General features: G+C 35.6%; 1 protein-coding gene across 11 annotated transcripts in view; it reads left to right on the forward strand.

The window, feature by feature from the left end:
• Positions 1-14,319, forward strand: part of LOC131435409 (uncharacterized) — a 328,202-nt gene that overhangs the window by 134,387 nt on the left and 179,496 nt on the right. For all 11 annotated transcript variants that reach the window (XM_058603256.1, XM_058603255.1, XM_058603260.1 and 8 more), the window contains one exon: positions 13,899-14,007. In XM_058603256.1, coding sequence (XP_058459239.1) covers positions 13,899-14,007 — 109 coding nt within the window. The remainder of the gene's footprint in view (positions 1-13,898; positions 14,008-14,319) is intronic.

Consider the following 14,319-nt stretch of genomic DNA (forward strand, 5'->3'; position numbering starts at 1 on the left):
ACCGAATCTTTACACATTTATTACAAACGCACTAAAGAAATTATGGTTAACATGAAATCTTTAGCGAAGCAAAATCAAACATACTTGGCACACTGGGAAGCAATAAACCAATTTCTAGAACAAGAATGTTTGGCTGCTTTTATAAATGGACTCAGTAAACCATATTTCGGATATGCTCAAACTGCTCAACCAAGTGATTTAGAGGATGCTTATGCATTCTTGTGTAGATTCCAAAATGCAGAGAAAACTAAAACACACACCCAAGCAGCGTTCGAGCAACAACCTAATTCCAACAAAAATTTTAACCCTTTTAATAAATCATACAATAAATACCCGGAAGCACAATCTTCAACCCGGCACAAAAATTCATCAGACAGGCAAAAAACGACACCAATGGAAATAGACCCATCGTTGCGTTCTAACAGAATTTACAATCACGATGCCGAGCAGGAAGACAACGAATTAGATATAAGCGACACCGAAGAGGAAGTAGAAGCCGAAGAATCTGGTGTAAATTTTCAAATTGTCTTTCCTCACAACGCGCTGACCTGAATGCAATAAACGGATTACCCTATGTAACAGTTAAACTCTTTGACAAAGATGCAAAATTACTAGTAGACAGTGGTTCAAACAAAAATTTTATTTCTCCCCGTCTGATCCCAAAATCAAAACAAGAAAAATGCAAAACCATTCGAATCTCGAACACTTCAGGGCAACATTCCGCTGATAAAAAATTTATTACGACACTTTTCGGTATGAAACAAAAAGTTCATTTTTACCTTTTAAATTTTCATAAATTTTTCGACGGTATCATTGGTTATGAAACACTCTCTGATTTAGAAGCTCTTATTGACGTGAGCAATCATAAATTAGTTCTCCCACAAAAAACACTTGCCATGCAAATAAGGAAATTAGGTCCGCCGCAGATCACACTGACTGAAAATTCGACGAGAATCATTAAACTCCCTGTTTCTCAAGACAGTGGCAACGTTTACCTTCCTAATGATATAAAAATAGACAATGCAGTAATCCAGTCAGGATTGTATCATGCAGAAAAAGGTTTCGTAAACGCCCCGATAAGAAATTTCGGCCAAACCGTGACATTTCATTGGACGCATCCGGCAAAAACAATACAGGTAGCAGAGGTGAATAACATAAACTTAAATCACCTGCATCAAACATCTCACACACCTTACGCAGAATTAGAAAAAATGATTAGAAGTAGTCATCTTAACTCTGAAGAAAAACCTGCTTTATTGAAAACCCTTGCTAAATATTCCAAAATCCTTCACAAAGATTCAGAAAAATTGTCTTGCACTTCCACAATCCAACATCGAATTAAAACAGTTGACGACATTCCAGTGCACACGAAAACATACAGATACCCCCAGGTTCACAAAGTTGAAGTCGAGAAGCAAGTAAACGAAATGTTTGAAGATGGAATTATCCAGAATTCCATCTCCCCATGGACATCTCCAATTTGTATCGTTCCAAAGAAACTTGATGCTAGCGGCAAGAAGAAATGGCGCATTGTCATAGATTACCGCAAATTAAATGAAAAAACCGTGGATGACAAATTTCCAATCCCACGAATCGAGGAAATACTCGATAGGCTTGGTCGTAGTACCTACTTCACTACGTTAGATCTAAAATCAGGATTCCACCAGATTGAAGTCCATCCCAAGGACAGGCCGAAAACCGCTTTCAGTACGGACCAAGGACATTTTGAATTCATACGTATGCCTTTCGGACTTAAAAACGCACCAGCAACTTTCCAGCGTGTAATGAATCACATTCTTGGAAATTTAATCGGAAAGTGTTGCCTAGTCTATTTAGATGACATCATAATCTTTGGTAATTCACTTCAGCAACATCTCGACAATTTAAACAAAGTTCTTCAAACACTCGCTCAAGCTAATCTCAAAATTCAGCTAGACAAATGTGAGTTCCTTCAGAAGGAATGTGAGTTTTTAGGCCATATAATAACCCAAGACGGCATTCGACCAAATCCGAATAAAATTGAAAAAATTCTAGGTTGGTCAATTCCAAAGACCACTACTCAAATCAAAGGATTCTTAGGTTTACTTGGATATTACAGGAAATTTATTCGCGACTTCGCGAAACTAACTAAACCTTTAACGAAATGTTTAAAAAAGGATGAAAAAATTATTCATAACGAACAATTCATTAACTGCTTCAATGATTGTAAACGATTACTGACAACCGATCCCATTTTAAAATATCCTGATTTTAACAAGAAATTTATTCTCGAAACTGACGCAAGCGACTTCGCACTCGGAGCAGTTTTGTCCCAAAAATTCGATGACGGCAAAGAACACCCTATTGCATACGCATCAAGAACTTTGAATGAAGCAGAATGCAACTATTCTGCTACTGAAAAAGAATTGTTAGCCATTGTTTGGGCAACAAAACATTTTAGACCGTATATTTATGGAACCCATTTTGAAATACGCACGGACCACAAACCACTCGTGTGGCTCCGACAGAAAAATGATTTAAACCGAAGACTTTTACATTGGAAACTTGCTTTAGAAGAACTTGAATTCGAATTCAAGTACAAAAAAGGAACATTAAACACAAATGCGGACGCACCTTCTCGTATCGAACCTGAACCAGAACAGCAAACAGAAATAAACGCAAACTCCTCCTCCAGTGACGACGTGACACAACACTCTGCGGATACCGACGATAGCGACTTTATCCCATCGACACTTAGGCCTCTAAACGACTTCAGAAATCAAATTATTCTGCAAGAAGCGAACGAGGATAGCCAAGAATCTCTAACCTTATTTAGAAACTATCATAGAACTATAATCAAAAAGACCAATTTCGGTCCCGCCTCATTAATCAACATTTTGAAGGAATACGCCACAAATAGGTGCACTACCGGCATTTACTGTAGCGAAAAGATACTGTGTAGTTTACAAACAATATACAAGAACTATTTCTCCAGAGCGAAGACATTTAAAATATTCTGGACGCAACAATTGCTAGAAGACATAACTGACGAACTTGAACAAGACCTAATAATCCAAAGACAACACAACGCAAACCATAGAGGCATTACCGAAACTAAATCCCACATATCCCGAAAATATTTTTTCCCAAATATGAAATCAAAAATTACCAAATTTATCAACCTTTGCAGGTTATGCCAAACAGCTAAGTATGAAAGAAGGCCATATAAACAACAATATAAACTAACAGCAACACCTACAAAACCGTTGCAAATTGTACATATGGACATTTTTATCATCAATAACAAACATTATCTAACATTATGCGATAAGTTTTCAAGACTAACAATGGCGATCCCTCTAAGGACACGCAACGCTATACACATACTTAAAGCTATAACTCACTTCTTTTCAAACGTAGGAAAACCTTCCCTTCTCGTCATGGACCAAGAAGCATCATTCACTTCAACAACAATTAAAGAGTTTCTTGAAGAAAATGATGTTGAGTACCAATATACAAGTGTTGGGCAGTCCTCTTCCAACGGAACGGTTGAAATTGTTCACAGAACGTTGAGAGAACTGCATAACATCTTGAGTATTAGAGAAACAACAAAAGATTTGTCAGAAACAGCAAAAATTAATTTGGCAGTCTCTATTTATAACGAATCAATACACTCGCAAACAAAATTAACCCCTAAAGAGCTATTCTTTGGCTTTAAAAACGAGGAAACGGTACCCGAAGATTTAGAAGAAAGAATTAGACAAAAAGAGATATTCTACAGAATCTTTCCTGAAAAATATGAACAAAAGAAGCTCAGAGATTTAGAAAAACTCAACAAGAGCAGAGAAGAGCCTGAAAATTTCTCTTTAAATGACACGATCTTTGAGAGAAAACGCAATAATCTAAAACACCAACCTCGATATCAAGAACTAAAAGTAGTAGAAAATAGGGAAACTAACATAATTGACGAGAGCGGAAGAAAAATCCACAAAACTAAGCTAAAACGAAAACGAAGTATTTTACCCTAACAATAATTAATAATTTTTTTTGTCTTCAATTTAATGTTTCTTTACAGCTGGAAGATGACACCCAGAGTTACTATAATTTATTGTTGCATCATACTTCTGTGGTGTGATTTCATCAGTCCTTCTGACATAGAAATAATCGAACTAAACAACAATCCAGGCATTGTTGCTTTCAAAACCAAACCCGTTTTTTTAAAAGAAGGTTCCCACACGCTAATTCACAAATTCAATCTGTATCCATTTAGTATTATCTTAAAACAATATAAAACAATTATCAACAAACTAGAAGAAAATTCAAATATTATCGAAATAGTCAACATTTTAAAACAAAAACATAGCCAAGCTTATTTTGTACTAGAAAATTTAACTATAAAACGAAGGAAAACAAAAAAATCTCTCAATTTTCTTGGATCTACTATAAAAATGATAACGGGAAACCTTGATAATGAAGATTTACTCAAAATTGAAAATCAATAGGAATCTTTGAAATATTCAAACAATGCTTTAATTACAGAAAACAATGAACAGGTCAGAGTAAATGAGTTATTTGAAAGCAGGATTAACAATTTAACAAAAGAAGCTTATAGACAATCTATAGAAATTGATAGCATCATAAAACAAGCTAGGTTGAGTTTAGACAGGCCAATCGACTGGAAACACATTCTACACGTACACAGCATCATCTTCAACATCGACATGATCCACCACCAGCTGATGACAATCTTCGAATCAATACAACTATCGAAACTTGGTATAATATCAAAAACGTTCTTACAACCTCCAGAACTGGAATTTGCAACGCAACTGTTGGAATCACAAGGCATATCAATTGAAAGCTACGATCAAACTTATGAGTTTCTGGAACCTGTAGCTTTTCATAACGATTCAGACATAATAGTCCTTATCAAAATTCCCAAGCTTAGACGAGGAGAATATGTACAACTTCATATAGAAACCATTCCCATAAACGGCAAAATCATCGCAATAAACGCTACCAACGCCATTGTTGGCAACAACGAATCATATCTGGTAGAACATCCATGCAATAACATTGAGAAAAACAGTATTTGTGACATACAAAATCTCTTCAACATATCCAACGACAAATGTCTCCATCCAATATTACGAGGAAATCCTGGTACTTGTACTTTTACAAAGCCATCAACGCTCTCGAAGTTCAAATCAATCGAAAACCTTGGAGTACTGATAAAAAACTCCATTGAACCAACACTTATGCAGAACAGTTGTGGTTTTGGATCAAGAAATCTGACAGGAACATACCTTGTGTCATTCGAAAATTGCTCCATAAAACTCAATGGAACGCAGTTCAACAACAAGATTTTCAAAGGAAAAACCAAACCCACTATTCTTCCACTCCATTTAGTCCACGTAAATGAATCAGAATTAATATCTGAGCCCATCACCAATTTGGAACTGTTACACGTACGTAACCGTCATAAGCTAGAGCATCTAGAAACCATTACAAAAAGGACCAGAGTATTTAACATTGGAGCCATAGTTTTAATCACATGTCTCGTCATAACCTTCGTTACATTCATCATACGAGAAATCTACAAACTTAAGCTGAAACTAATCATTCGAATTCCAATAGACAAAGTTGCAGACAGCTCACAATCAGGGTTGAACCGAGACGGTTCAATCTAAGAAGGGGGAAGTTATGGACGAACCTGAATAGCATATGGCCCGTACGCACAGACCTTAGCAAAGTACGCGCCAGCAGTAAGACGCCAGTGTATCCAACGCGTAGAGATGTCAACCACCCTGTTACCAATTATTGAACCGCTGACATCGCAGTAGACATCCGGCCACCGTAGTTGCATCAGCCAGGAACCATCAGTAATTGCATCAGCCGAAACCACCACGCCGCATCGACGATTCGACATGTTCGGACAGGATAACCGCTGAATCAATAGTTTAGGGCTAGGTAGTCAGGTCTAACGAACATTCAGGTAGGACAAGTTAGTCAGTTCGATTTAAGAAGTGAAACAGTTCGGTCCCAAGACCAACAGGTGAATCAAAGTGTAAAACATTTTTAAAAACCTTTTTATGTAATAAAAAACTTAAGTATACTTCATCTTTCCCTGAGACCGACGGAAATAGGAGCTGCCGACAATGGACGTTATCATGCTGTTTAGATATTCAATCTGACTTAGATGGGTATCAATTAACAGGAAACATGATGATATCAGTGACCAATCCGCCAAGACAACCATAATAAAGTAACGCAACTTCATTGCAAAAGTCCAATATGGTAAACCACATATACGTCCAATAATCAAACTGCATACGGCTGAGACATCAAAGCAAAGAAAAATATAGCATTCTGAACAATAAGACGATTTCGAGAAAATCTAAGTTCGTTGTTGATTGCAAGCGGGTGTTCGGTGCAAACATTTGATCTTTGTTACAAGATCGAATACATTTAAATCTGAAGCTGCTACTTCAAATGAAAAAAAAACTAATATTCAATATACAATCGATTCTATAAAAAGTGCGAAGCAAATGAATCCATTAAAAAATTCGTAAAATGATTTTAAGCCGCGTCATCTTATTATTAAAACACTAAATAAAACATTGAAACATTAATAACATACATGTAGGTTCACGTCATCAGGTGTTCACTTTAATTGCTATTGTTATTTACATATGACATTAAATATGCGTTTTTAGCAAAATTACTTATCCAATTCTATTTCGGTTCTAAGACAAGAACACAAGGAAATTATGCGCACTAGCTTTTATAAATTAGGGTTTCCTGTATTCGTATTTGAATATCATCTTGACAAATACTAATAAGGGACGCTGATGAATGTAACTCATTTCAGAATAAAAAAAAGTGTGGGTTGTACATACTTCATGAAAAAAATTCCACTCAATTCAATTACTACAGCATTAAAACGATCATTGCATTTGTTGAAATATTGGAATAGCAAAGGTTTATTACCGATATTTCATGCAATAATACCATACCATTAGGCAGCACAATAAATAAAAAAAAATCTGAAATAAAATTGGGATCGTCTATTTCAACATTGGACTAATATGCAAGCATGGGCAGTTTATGCTTTATTCAAGGACATATTAGCCAATTTCCCGACTGATTGGTTAAAGTTTTGTTATTAAAAGTTATTGTTTGCCTCTTAGAGATGCCCTTCCGATGCTATATAAGAGGATTGTTAAAGCTTAAAAGTAAGCCTCTTTACCAGAAGATTCAGCTTTGAGCAAGTGTGAAGAAATGTTCCATTTGGAAATCAAATTTAAAATAAATTGAAAAAATATAACATATGAATCGATAATGCAATTTCCGTCTATGATTGAGGACAGAACAATATTGTATAATCACACACGAATTGTTGAAGGAAAATCCGAACCTTCCAAACTCTGTAAAAGTACACACTTAGAAAAAATCGTGTAAATTAACATCTTCTGAGACCGACATATTCGATTCAGCTCGAAGAACTGCGTGTGTGTTGTCTACAAACAGGTCGTCATCTCAGAGATGACTGGACCGATTTTGATCAAACTGAAAGGTCTCCCCGCAACTCTGAATGCTGTTGAATTTAACCGACTTCGGCTACATCGATTTCCGAATTCCGTTTCCAAGAGTATCGGGAATAGAGAAGCTAATAGAAGGCCAGAACGAATTTAATAAACAAAACTTCAAATTAAAACAAACTTATGGTCCCATGGAAAATTAATGTATTTTATTCGATTCCGACGTCCAAGTTTTAAGTAACATGGTGATGAGTTTTTAGAATTCAAACCGTCATAGAAGATTACGATACCAAAAAATCTTTGATGTTGGGCTCAAACTATTTCAATTCATTCGTCATACTAATTCATGGCCATACGAACTAGTTTTGGTTATGCTGGTCTCTGAATACCGTTTCTAGAAGTACCATAAATAATGACAAAAACTTTAAAGAGGAACTCAATTCTACATCTCATGAAATGCCTAACCAATTGTCACACGTTTAGATTGAAAGGAATAATTTTAAGGTTTCATAAAATTTCTATCTACGATTCGTCTTGCAGTTCCAAAATTTTAATTACAAATCATTTAAAACGACGATCATTAAAATAATTTCATGAAAACTAAACACAATGAAGAACATTCACGCAAAAATGCTGATGCATGCTGATTCATAAAAAAGTCATCTCACTGCTAGGTGGATTAAGCCCATTTGTTTTTCGATTAGGAACTTAAAAATATTTGACACGTATTTTTTATATCAATTTGGTATGTGGAATTTTCAAGAAATGATTTTCTGAAGTTCCGCGTTCACAAAAAGAGTTTTTTTTCAACAGCCTATGCTGTAAAATCTAATAATGATCTAAGACATGAAATGTGCTTCTTTTCCTTTGCTTTTAAAAAAAGTGATTCAAACTACAACCTTATTGTTTATATAATGAAAAGATTCATTGCTCCGTAAGTATTAATCTTTCCATTCTAAAACTGCCAGAATTAAGTCAATGATTTTGTGTGGAATGCCCCGTATATTCAAACATGGAAATGCCAAAACTGATAAAGAACAGTCATTCAGTTACACAAGGAAGTTGGTCGCAGCTTGATTTATAGTTTAGCCCTGAGATATCTATCGTACATTTTCCCTAATCATGCCACTGAATTAAAGCAGACCGACTATGTGAGCTAAAACAGGCGAAGACAAATGAAATCTCCTATTGGAATACCTATGGCATGACGCAGAGGGCGAAAAGTTGGCAGGATAACTCGGTAGGGAATGTGATTCCACTTGTTGAGTGTTTACTACTGGGTAGTAAAATCCAAATATGAAAAAAGAGATTGGGTGTGGTATGGGCACGGAATTTTCTTCTTTCTCGTTTGATACCGCCCAAATTGAAGTCGGGTCTTTATGTACTTCCTGCCATGAAAAATAGGTCAAGACTGAATCAAACCCCTATTTATACTGTATTACATACACCTATCAAAGGCTTTATCTATTGAACAACAATCTGGAAAAGTTGTATTTAATTAATAAACTCTAACTTTCTCAATATTTTTAGAAGCTAAGTTATGCTTCTGTAGAGTTATGGTTGGTGCAACTGTTGAAAGCGAAAATATAGTCGATAAGATGAATTGATCTGTGAAGTTGGTCGCATCAGGCATTGTGGAATTATTCCAGTGAAGGTAAATAAGCAGTGAAACGCTTTTATCTCGAAAGGCAACCGTATTTACGCATTCCATAGTTACGTATCGTCATTTGGCACAGCACCGTAGGGAAAATAAAGAACACGAAAGCATAACCAAAAAGAACAAACATGTCTAAACATCACAGTAAATTTCGTAAGCAAAAAGGGACGTATGCGATCTGAAGTTACGACCTAAGGGTTCGTTTTTCTGGCACATCAGTCACGCACTGAAAGCATCCAATAAAAGCAAAAGCATTTCTTCTGACTGTGACTAAACGAAAGAACGGCAATCAACTGAAAATGTTATCCCAGTATGTTGATAGTGACATATTTGTATTTTGGTACGTGCTATACGATTAAAATATCCATTTTGCTTCGTGCCTAAGCACCAGTACTTAAGGAATAAGAACAAAGTCGTCTTAAGTTGCAAACATTTTTTATGATGATGCTAAACTCAATTTTCAATATATTTCTTTGGAAATGTTTTGTATAATCTCAATTACTGAAATGCTTAAAGACGTTAGGATTTGCACCATAGTACATGTTCATCGATATGATAAAAGACCTGTAACCTGTGGAAAAATGTTCCATGGCCCGGAGGGCCGAGTGTCACATACCAATAGATTCAGCTCAACGAATTTTTAACGGAGACATCGATATTTTTGTGTAAGTGCCTTATTCCAGCAGTAGGAGTTTTGAGCAATGTGTAACAAAGCAATGCTTGGAAGCAACGTGAAACACGAGTTTTTATACTGTTACATACAATTGTTTCTAAGTACCAAATTGACTGTGTACAGCATCCTTATTCATGACATTTTTCCTCGGACCGATTTTAACACGGTTCGTTTTTGGCAACATAATCGTTCGAATATGACATATGTAAACCAAATTTCATAACTATATTGATTTAAAGTACTTACAGCAATAAATGCTGGAAGAACAAAACACCCATATACCATTCGAATCAGTTCGACAAGATCAGCAAATGCGTTTGTGACAAATAATTTCACTCAATTTTCTCGGAGATGACCCAACCGTTTTCTACAAACTCAGATTCATGTGAAAAGTCGTATGCTCCCAAACAAGGTTCCTGAAATACGTTTAGATCCGACTTCTGGTTTCGGAACTACAAGATGATACGTGAAACGAAATTGAAATTGTGTAACTCATTTTTCTCGTAGTTGGCTAAACCGATCTAAGATTCAAATGAAATCTAGGAACCATAAAATAAAAAAATGAAAGGTCTTAAGATCCTATAAAACATTTCGCTTTTTAGTCAGATCCAACTTCCGGTTAAGGGATACAGGGTGATTAGTATAAAAATCTCTATTTCACATAAATTTATCAGGCTTATTAGGCTCGTAGATTTGGATAGTCGATAACCAAATAAACTTATTTCAGTTTCAGCGGTATTCAGTTTTCGATTCGGACGATACCAAAAATTTAATACGCACTACGATTTCTCTAAGATACCTACACTGATTTTCAAACATTTTGAATCAAATGTAAACTATACAGCTCCTCAGGTGAATTGTATAGAATCGTTACTCAAAACTCTCTAAAAAGACCAAATCGAATTTTCAAAACAAACATTCAAATTAAAGCGTTTATGGTCCCATACAAAACTAATCAATTTTATCCAATTCTGGAACTACAGGGTGATGAGTTTTTAAAATTCAAACTGATATAGAAGATGACAATCCCAAAAAGTTTCAAAGTCGGACTCAAAACTATTGCAATTTATTCGTCATAATAATTTATGGTCATACGATTCGTTTTGTGTTATGCTGGTTCCTGAATACAGGCTCTGGAAGTACTGTAAATAACCATAAACTCTTAAGTGGAACTGACCTCGATATCTCATGGAACGTTCAATCGATTGCCACACGCTTAGATTCAAATTCGATCCGATTTGCAGTAATGAGGGTAATGAGTGATTCAAATCTCAAATTGCCGCTTAAAACGACGGTCATTAAAAGAATGTCATGGAACATAAAACACCGAAGAATATTTATGCAAAAAACACATGCGGATTGATAAAAAAAAGTATTATCTCACTGCTAGGTGGATTAAGCACGTTTTTGCCTTTCTCATATAGATAGGTTATGCAATCACTTGAAAAACCGACTAGTATAAATTAGCCCGGAAGGCCAAGTGTCATGTACCATTCGAATCAATTCATCGAGCTGAGCAATGTCTAGGTGTGTGTATGTGATAAATAATCTCACTAGGCTTTCTCGGAGTCGGCTGAATCGATTCTGACAAGCTTATATTCAAATGAAAGGTTCCATGATCTCATACGGAATTCTTGAATTTCATTCGTATCAGACTTCCGGTTCCGGAATTATATGGTAAAGTGTGTTAAATATTATACAGCGTCACTTAAACCGGCGAAACAAAAACCGTGAAAAATTTTCTAGGCAAAGCCTAAAAACCTTGGTATTCCATTCCTGTAGTGGAATTTGACCTTCTGTTTCAACACACTTCGCAGCCGATTCAGAGCGTACAGAACCATTGCATGGCTGGTGCTACGATTCTACTGACACTACGAATCCTTCCAGGTCAGGGCTCGAACATACGACAACTGGTTTGTAAGACCAGTGCCCTATGCATTGAACCGTCAACCCGGGATAACGAAAAACAAATTTTCTAAACTGTTCTCAAAGCTACACAAATCGATAGCCATTATCAATAGGCAACTAAACAAACCGATTCCTACTATCCTGGTTCCCGGTCTCCGGTTCCGGGAGCACCGGAAACAGTGGTCATATATTTCAAAATGGATCTCACTCACTTTTCTCAGCGATGGTTTGACCGATTTCCAAAACTTAGGTTCAAATGAAAGGTGTGATACCTTTCATTTGAATCTAAGTTTATGAAAATCGGGCAAACCATCGCTGAGAAAAGTTAAAAAAGTGGTCTCACACGGAACCACCCACGATCCCATTTCAACCAGAATATTAGTTGATTTTCTGAAATCGATTTGTTAAAATTTGGTACAACTAATCGATTGTTGTTTTAACTAAACTGTCATTTTTGTTTTTCGATTAACAGAAACGATGGTTGAAACAACTAATTTAACTGTTTCAAAAAAATGCTGTCAAGTAGTGAGGACACATACCTTTCAATTTCAACAAATATTTTAGGGGCTGTCCATAAAAGACGTCACGCCGCAAGGGGGCGGGGGTGTTTCATAAAACGTGACCTTTTGTGACAGGGGGAAGGGGGGGAGGTTTTTGGAATGTGACGTCCAATATTTTCAATGAGCGTATTTTTGAAATACCTAATTATATTACTGCTTTGCCCTATTTCCTGAAAAAATCTCCACAATAAATGTTTACATTCTATAGGAAAACGTGTATTTGTTGATGTAAAAGCTTCTTCTTTTAAATTCGGAAATGAATGATGCAGGAAATCATTTCTGTTGTGATCAACAAAAGTGCAAGGAGGAGCGAGTAAATTAGCGAAATTAATAAATTTTGCCTATTATGAGTAAAAAAGAAAAAGATGCCTTCAAACGGTTTAACTTAAGTTATGCACTGACAATTTTTTCAGTAATTTGATTTTCTAGATGATTTCAGACGTAGATCATATCATGTCATCTTGATCATATGTGATTTTCCTTCACCAACATCAAAGCTTATCGAATCATCCAATGATTGAACTTACATAAATCAAGATTCATTTTACCTCAAAATCACTACCCATTGTGTGACGGAAGATCAGTACCGATAGGGATCGATGTGATTTAAAATTCACTGATCAAGCTCAAAGCTCTTGGTATTACATTCCTGTAGTGGTATTTGACCTTCTGTTTCAACAGACTTCGCAGCCGATTCAGAGTGTACAGAACCATTGCATGGCTGGTACTACGATTCTACTGACACTACGAATCCTTCCAGGTCGGGGCTCGAACATACTACAACTGGGTTGTAAGACCAGCGCCTTATCCATTAAACCTCTAATCCGGGAAACAAAATGTTAATTTATATAATTTATATTAATAAAATAGTTCCGTAGATTTGGGGATATTTTTTAATCTAATGACAGCATGTAATAAATCGATTTTTTCCTCATATTTGAATGGTTTGTCATACATATTGAGAATGTATTGAGATGAATTTTATTTATTTTGAATTCGTGACATGTGACATAGGGGGGTGGGGGGCTCTTTGCTTCTGTGACAATTTGAGACAAACTAAGGGAAATTTTATGAGGAGTCAAAAATCGTCAAAAAAGCAGGAGTCAAAAATCGTCAAAAAATGATTGATGTAGAAAAACGTTTTTAATCAGCAAAAGTGCCCGGAGGGGCGAGTAAATTAGCGAAATTATTAAATTTACCTAAAATGAGTATTGAAAGATGATGCCTTCAAACGGTTGAACTACAGTTATTCACTGATAATTTTAGTCAATTTATATGAGCTTGGGTACATCAATTCAATGAGCTTGGGTACATCATTCGCTCCTGTTACTTTTATAAATTGAATTCATGTCAAAAAGCGTTTTATTGCTAATCCATGAACATCATCATCTGTGATGATGATGCTCGGTAGTTAAATCAACTATCGCAAAAATCAAAAACTGCGATATCGCAATTTTATGATCGAAGGGTTCTCCGTGCGTATGTTCATAGAATGCCTATTGGATAATTGACTAATTGATGCTCCATACAATGTGCATAACTATATCTAAAGAAGGATTATAATGAGTTTTCCATTCCAGTTTCAGATTTCACGGAAACGCTAGCACAGCTCTACGAACAACATGCTGAGGCTCTGCAAGTTTTGGTTTCCAATTATAGAAAGCGCAACAGTGAATTGAGAAAAGAAAGGTATGTTTGGAACATTTTTTCAGATTCTATTTTTGACCGTATGTTATTTAAGGTTTAATCATAGGTGCAAAATATTTTTTGATTAGGTTTTAGCAGTTTTTTTTAAATTAAAATTAAAATCCCCAAACGAAAGGTAAAATAATTCTAAGAATATTGATAAATCTATAAAACTATAAAAACACATTCAAACACATATCCACGAAAACCATTCATTATATAAATTTCCATATTTGATGTAACATAGATCGACTACGTCGCATATAAAGAAACTACATACTTAAATTTCATTGCTGAATATCGGCACAGCCGTGT

Source organism: Malaya genurostris, chromosome 3, assembly GCF_030247185.1.
Source record: "Malaya genurostris strain Urasoe2022 chromosome 3, Malgen_1.1, whole genome shotgun sequence".
Classification (NCBI taxonomy): Eukaryota; Metazoa; Arthropoda; class Insecta; order Diptera; family Culicidae; genus Malaya; species Malaya genurostris.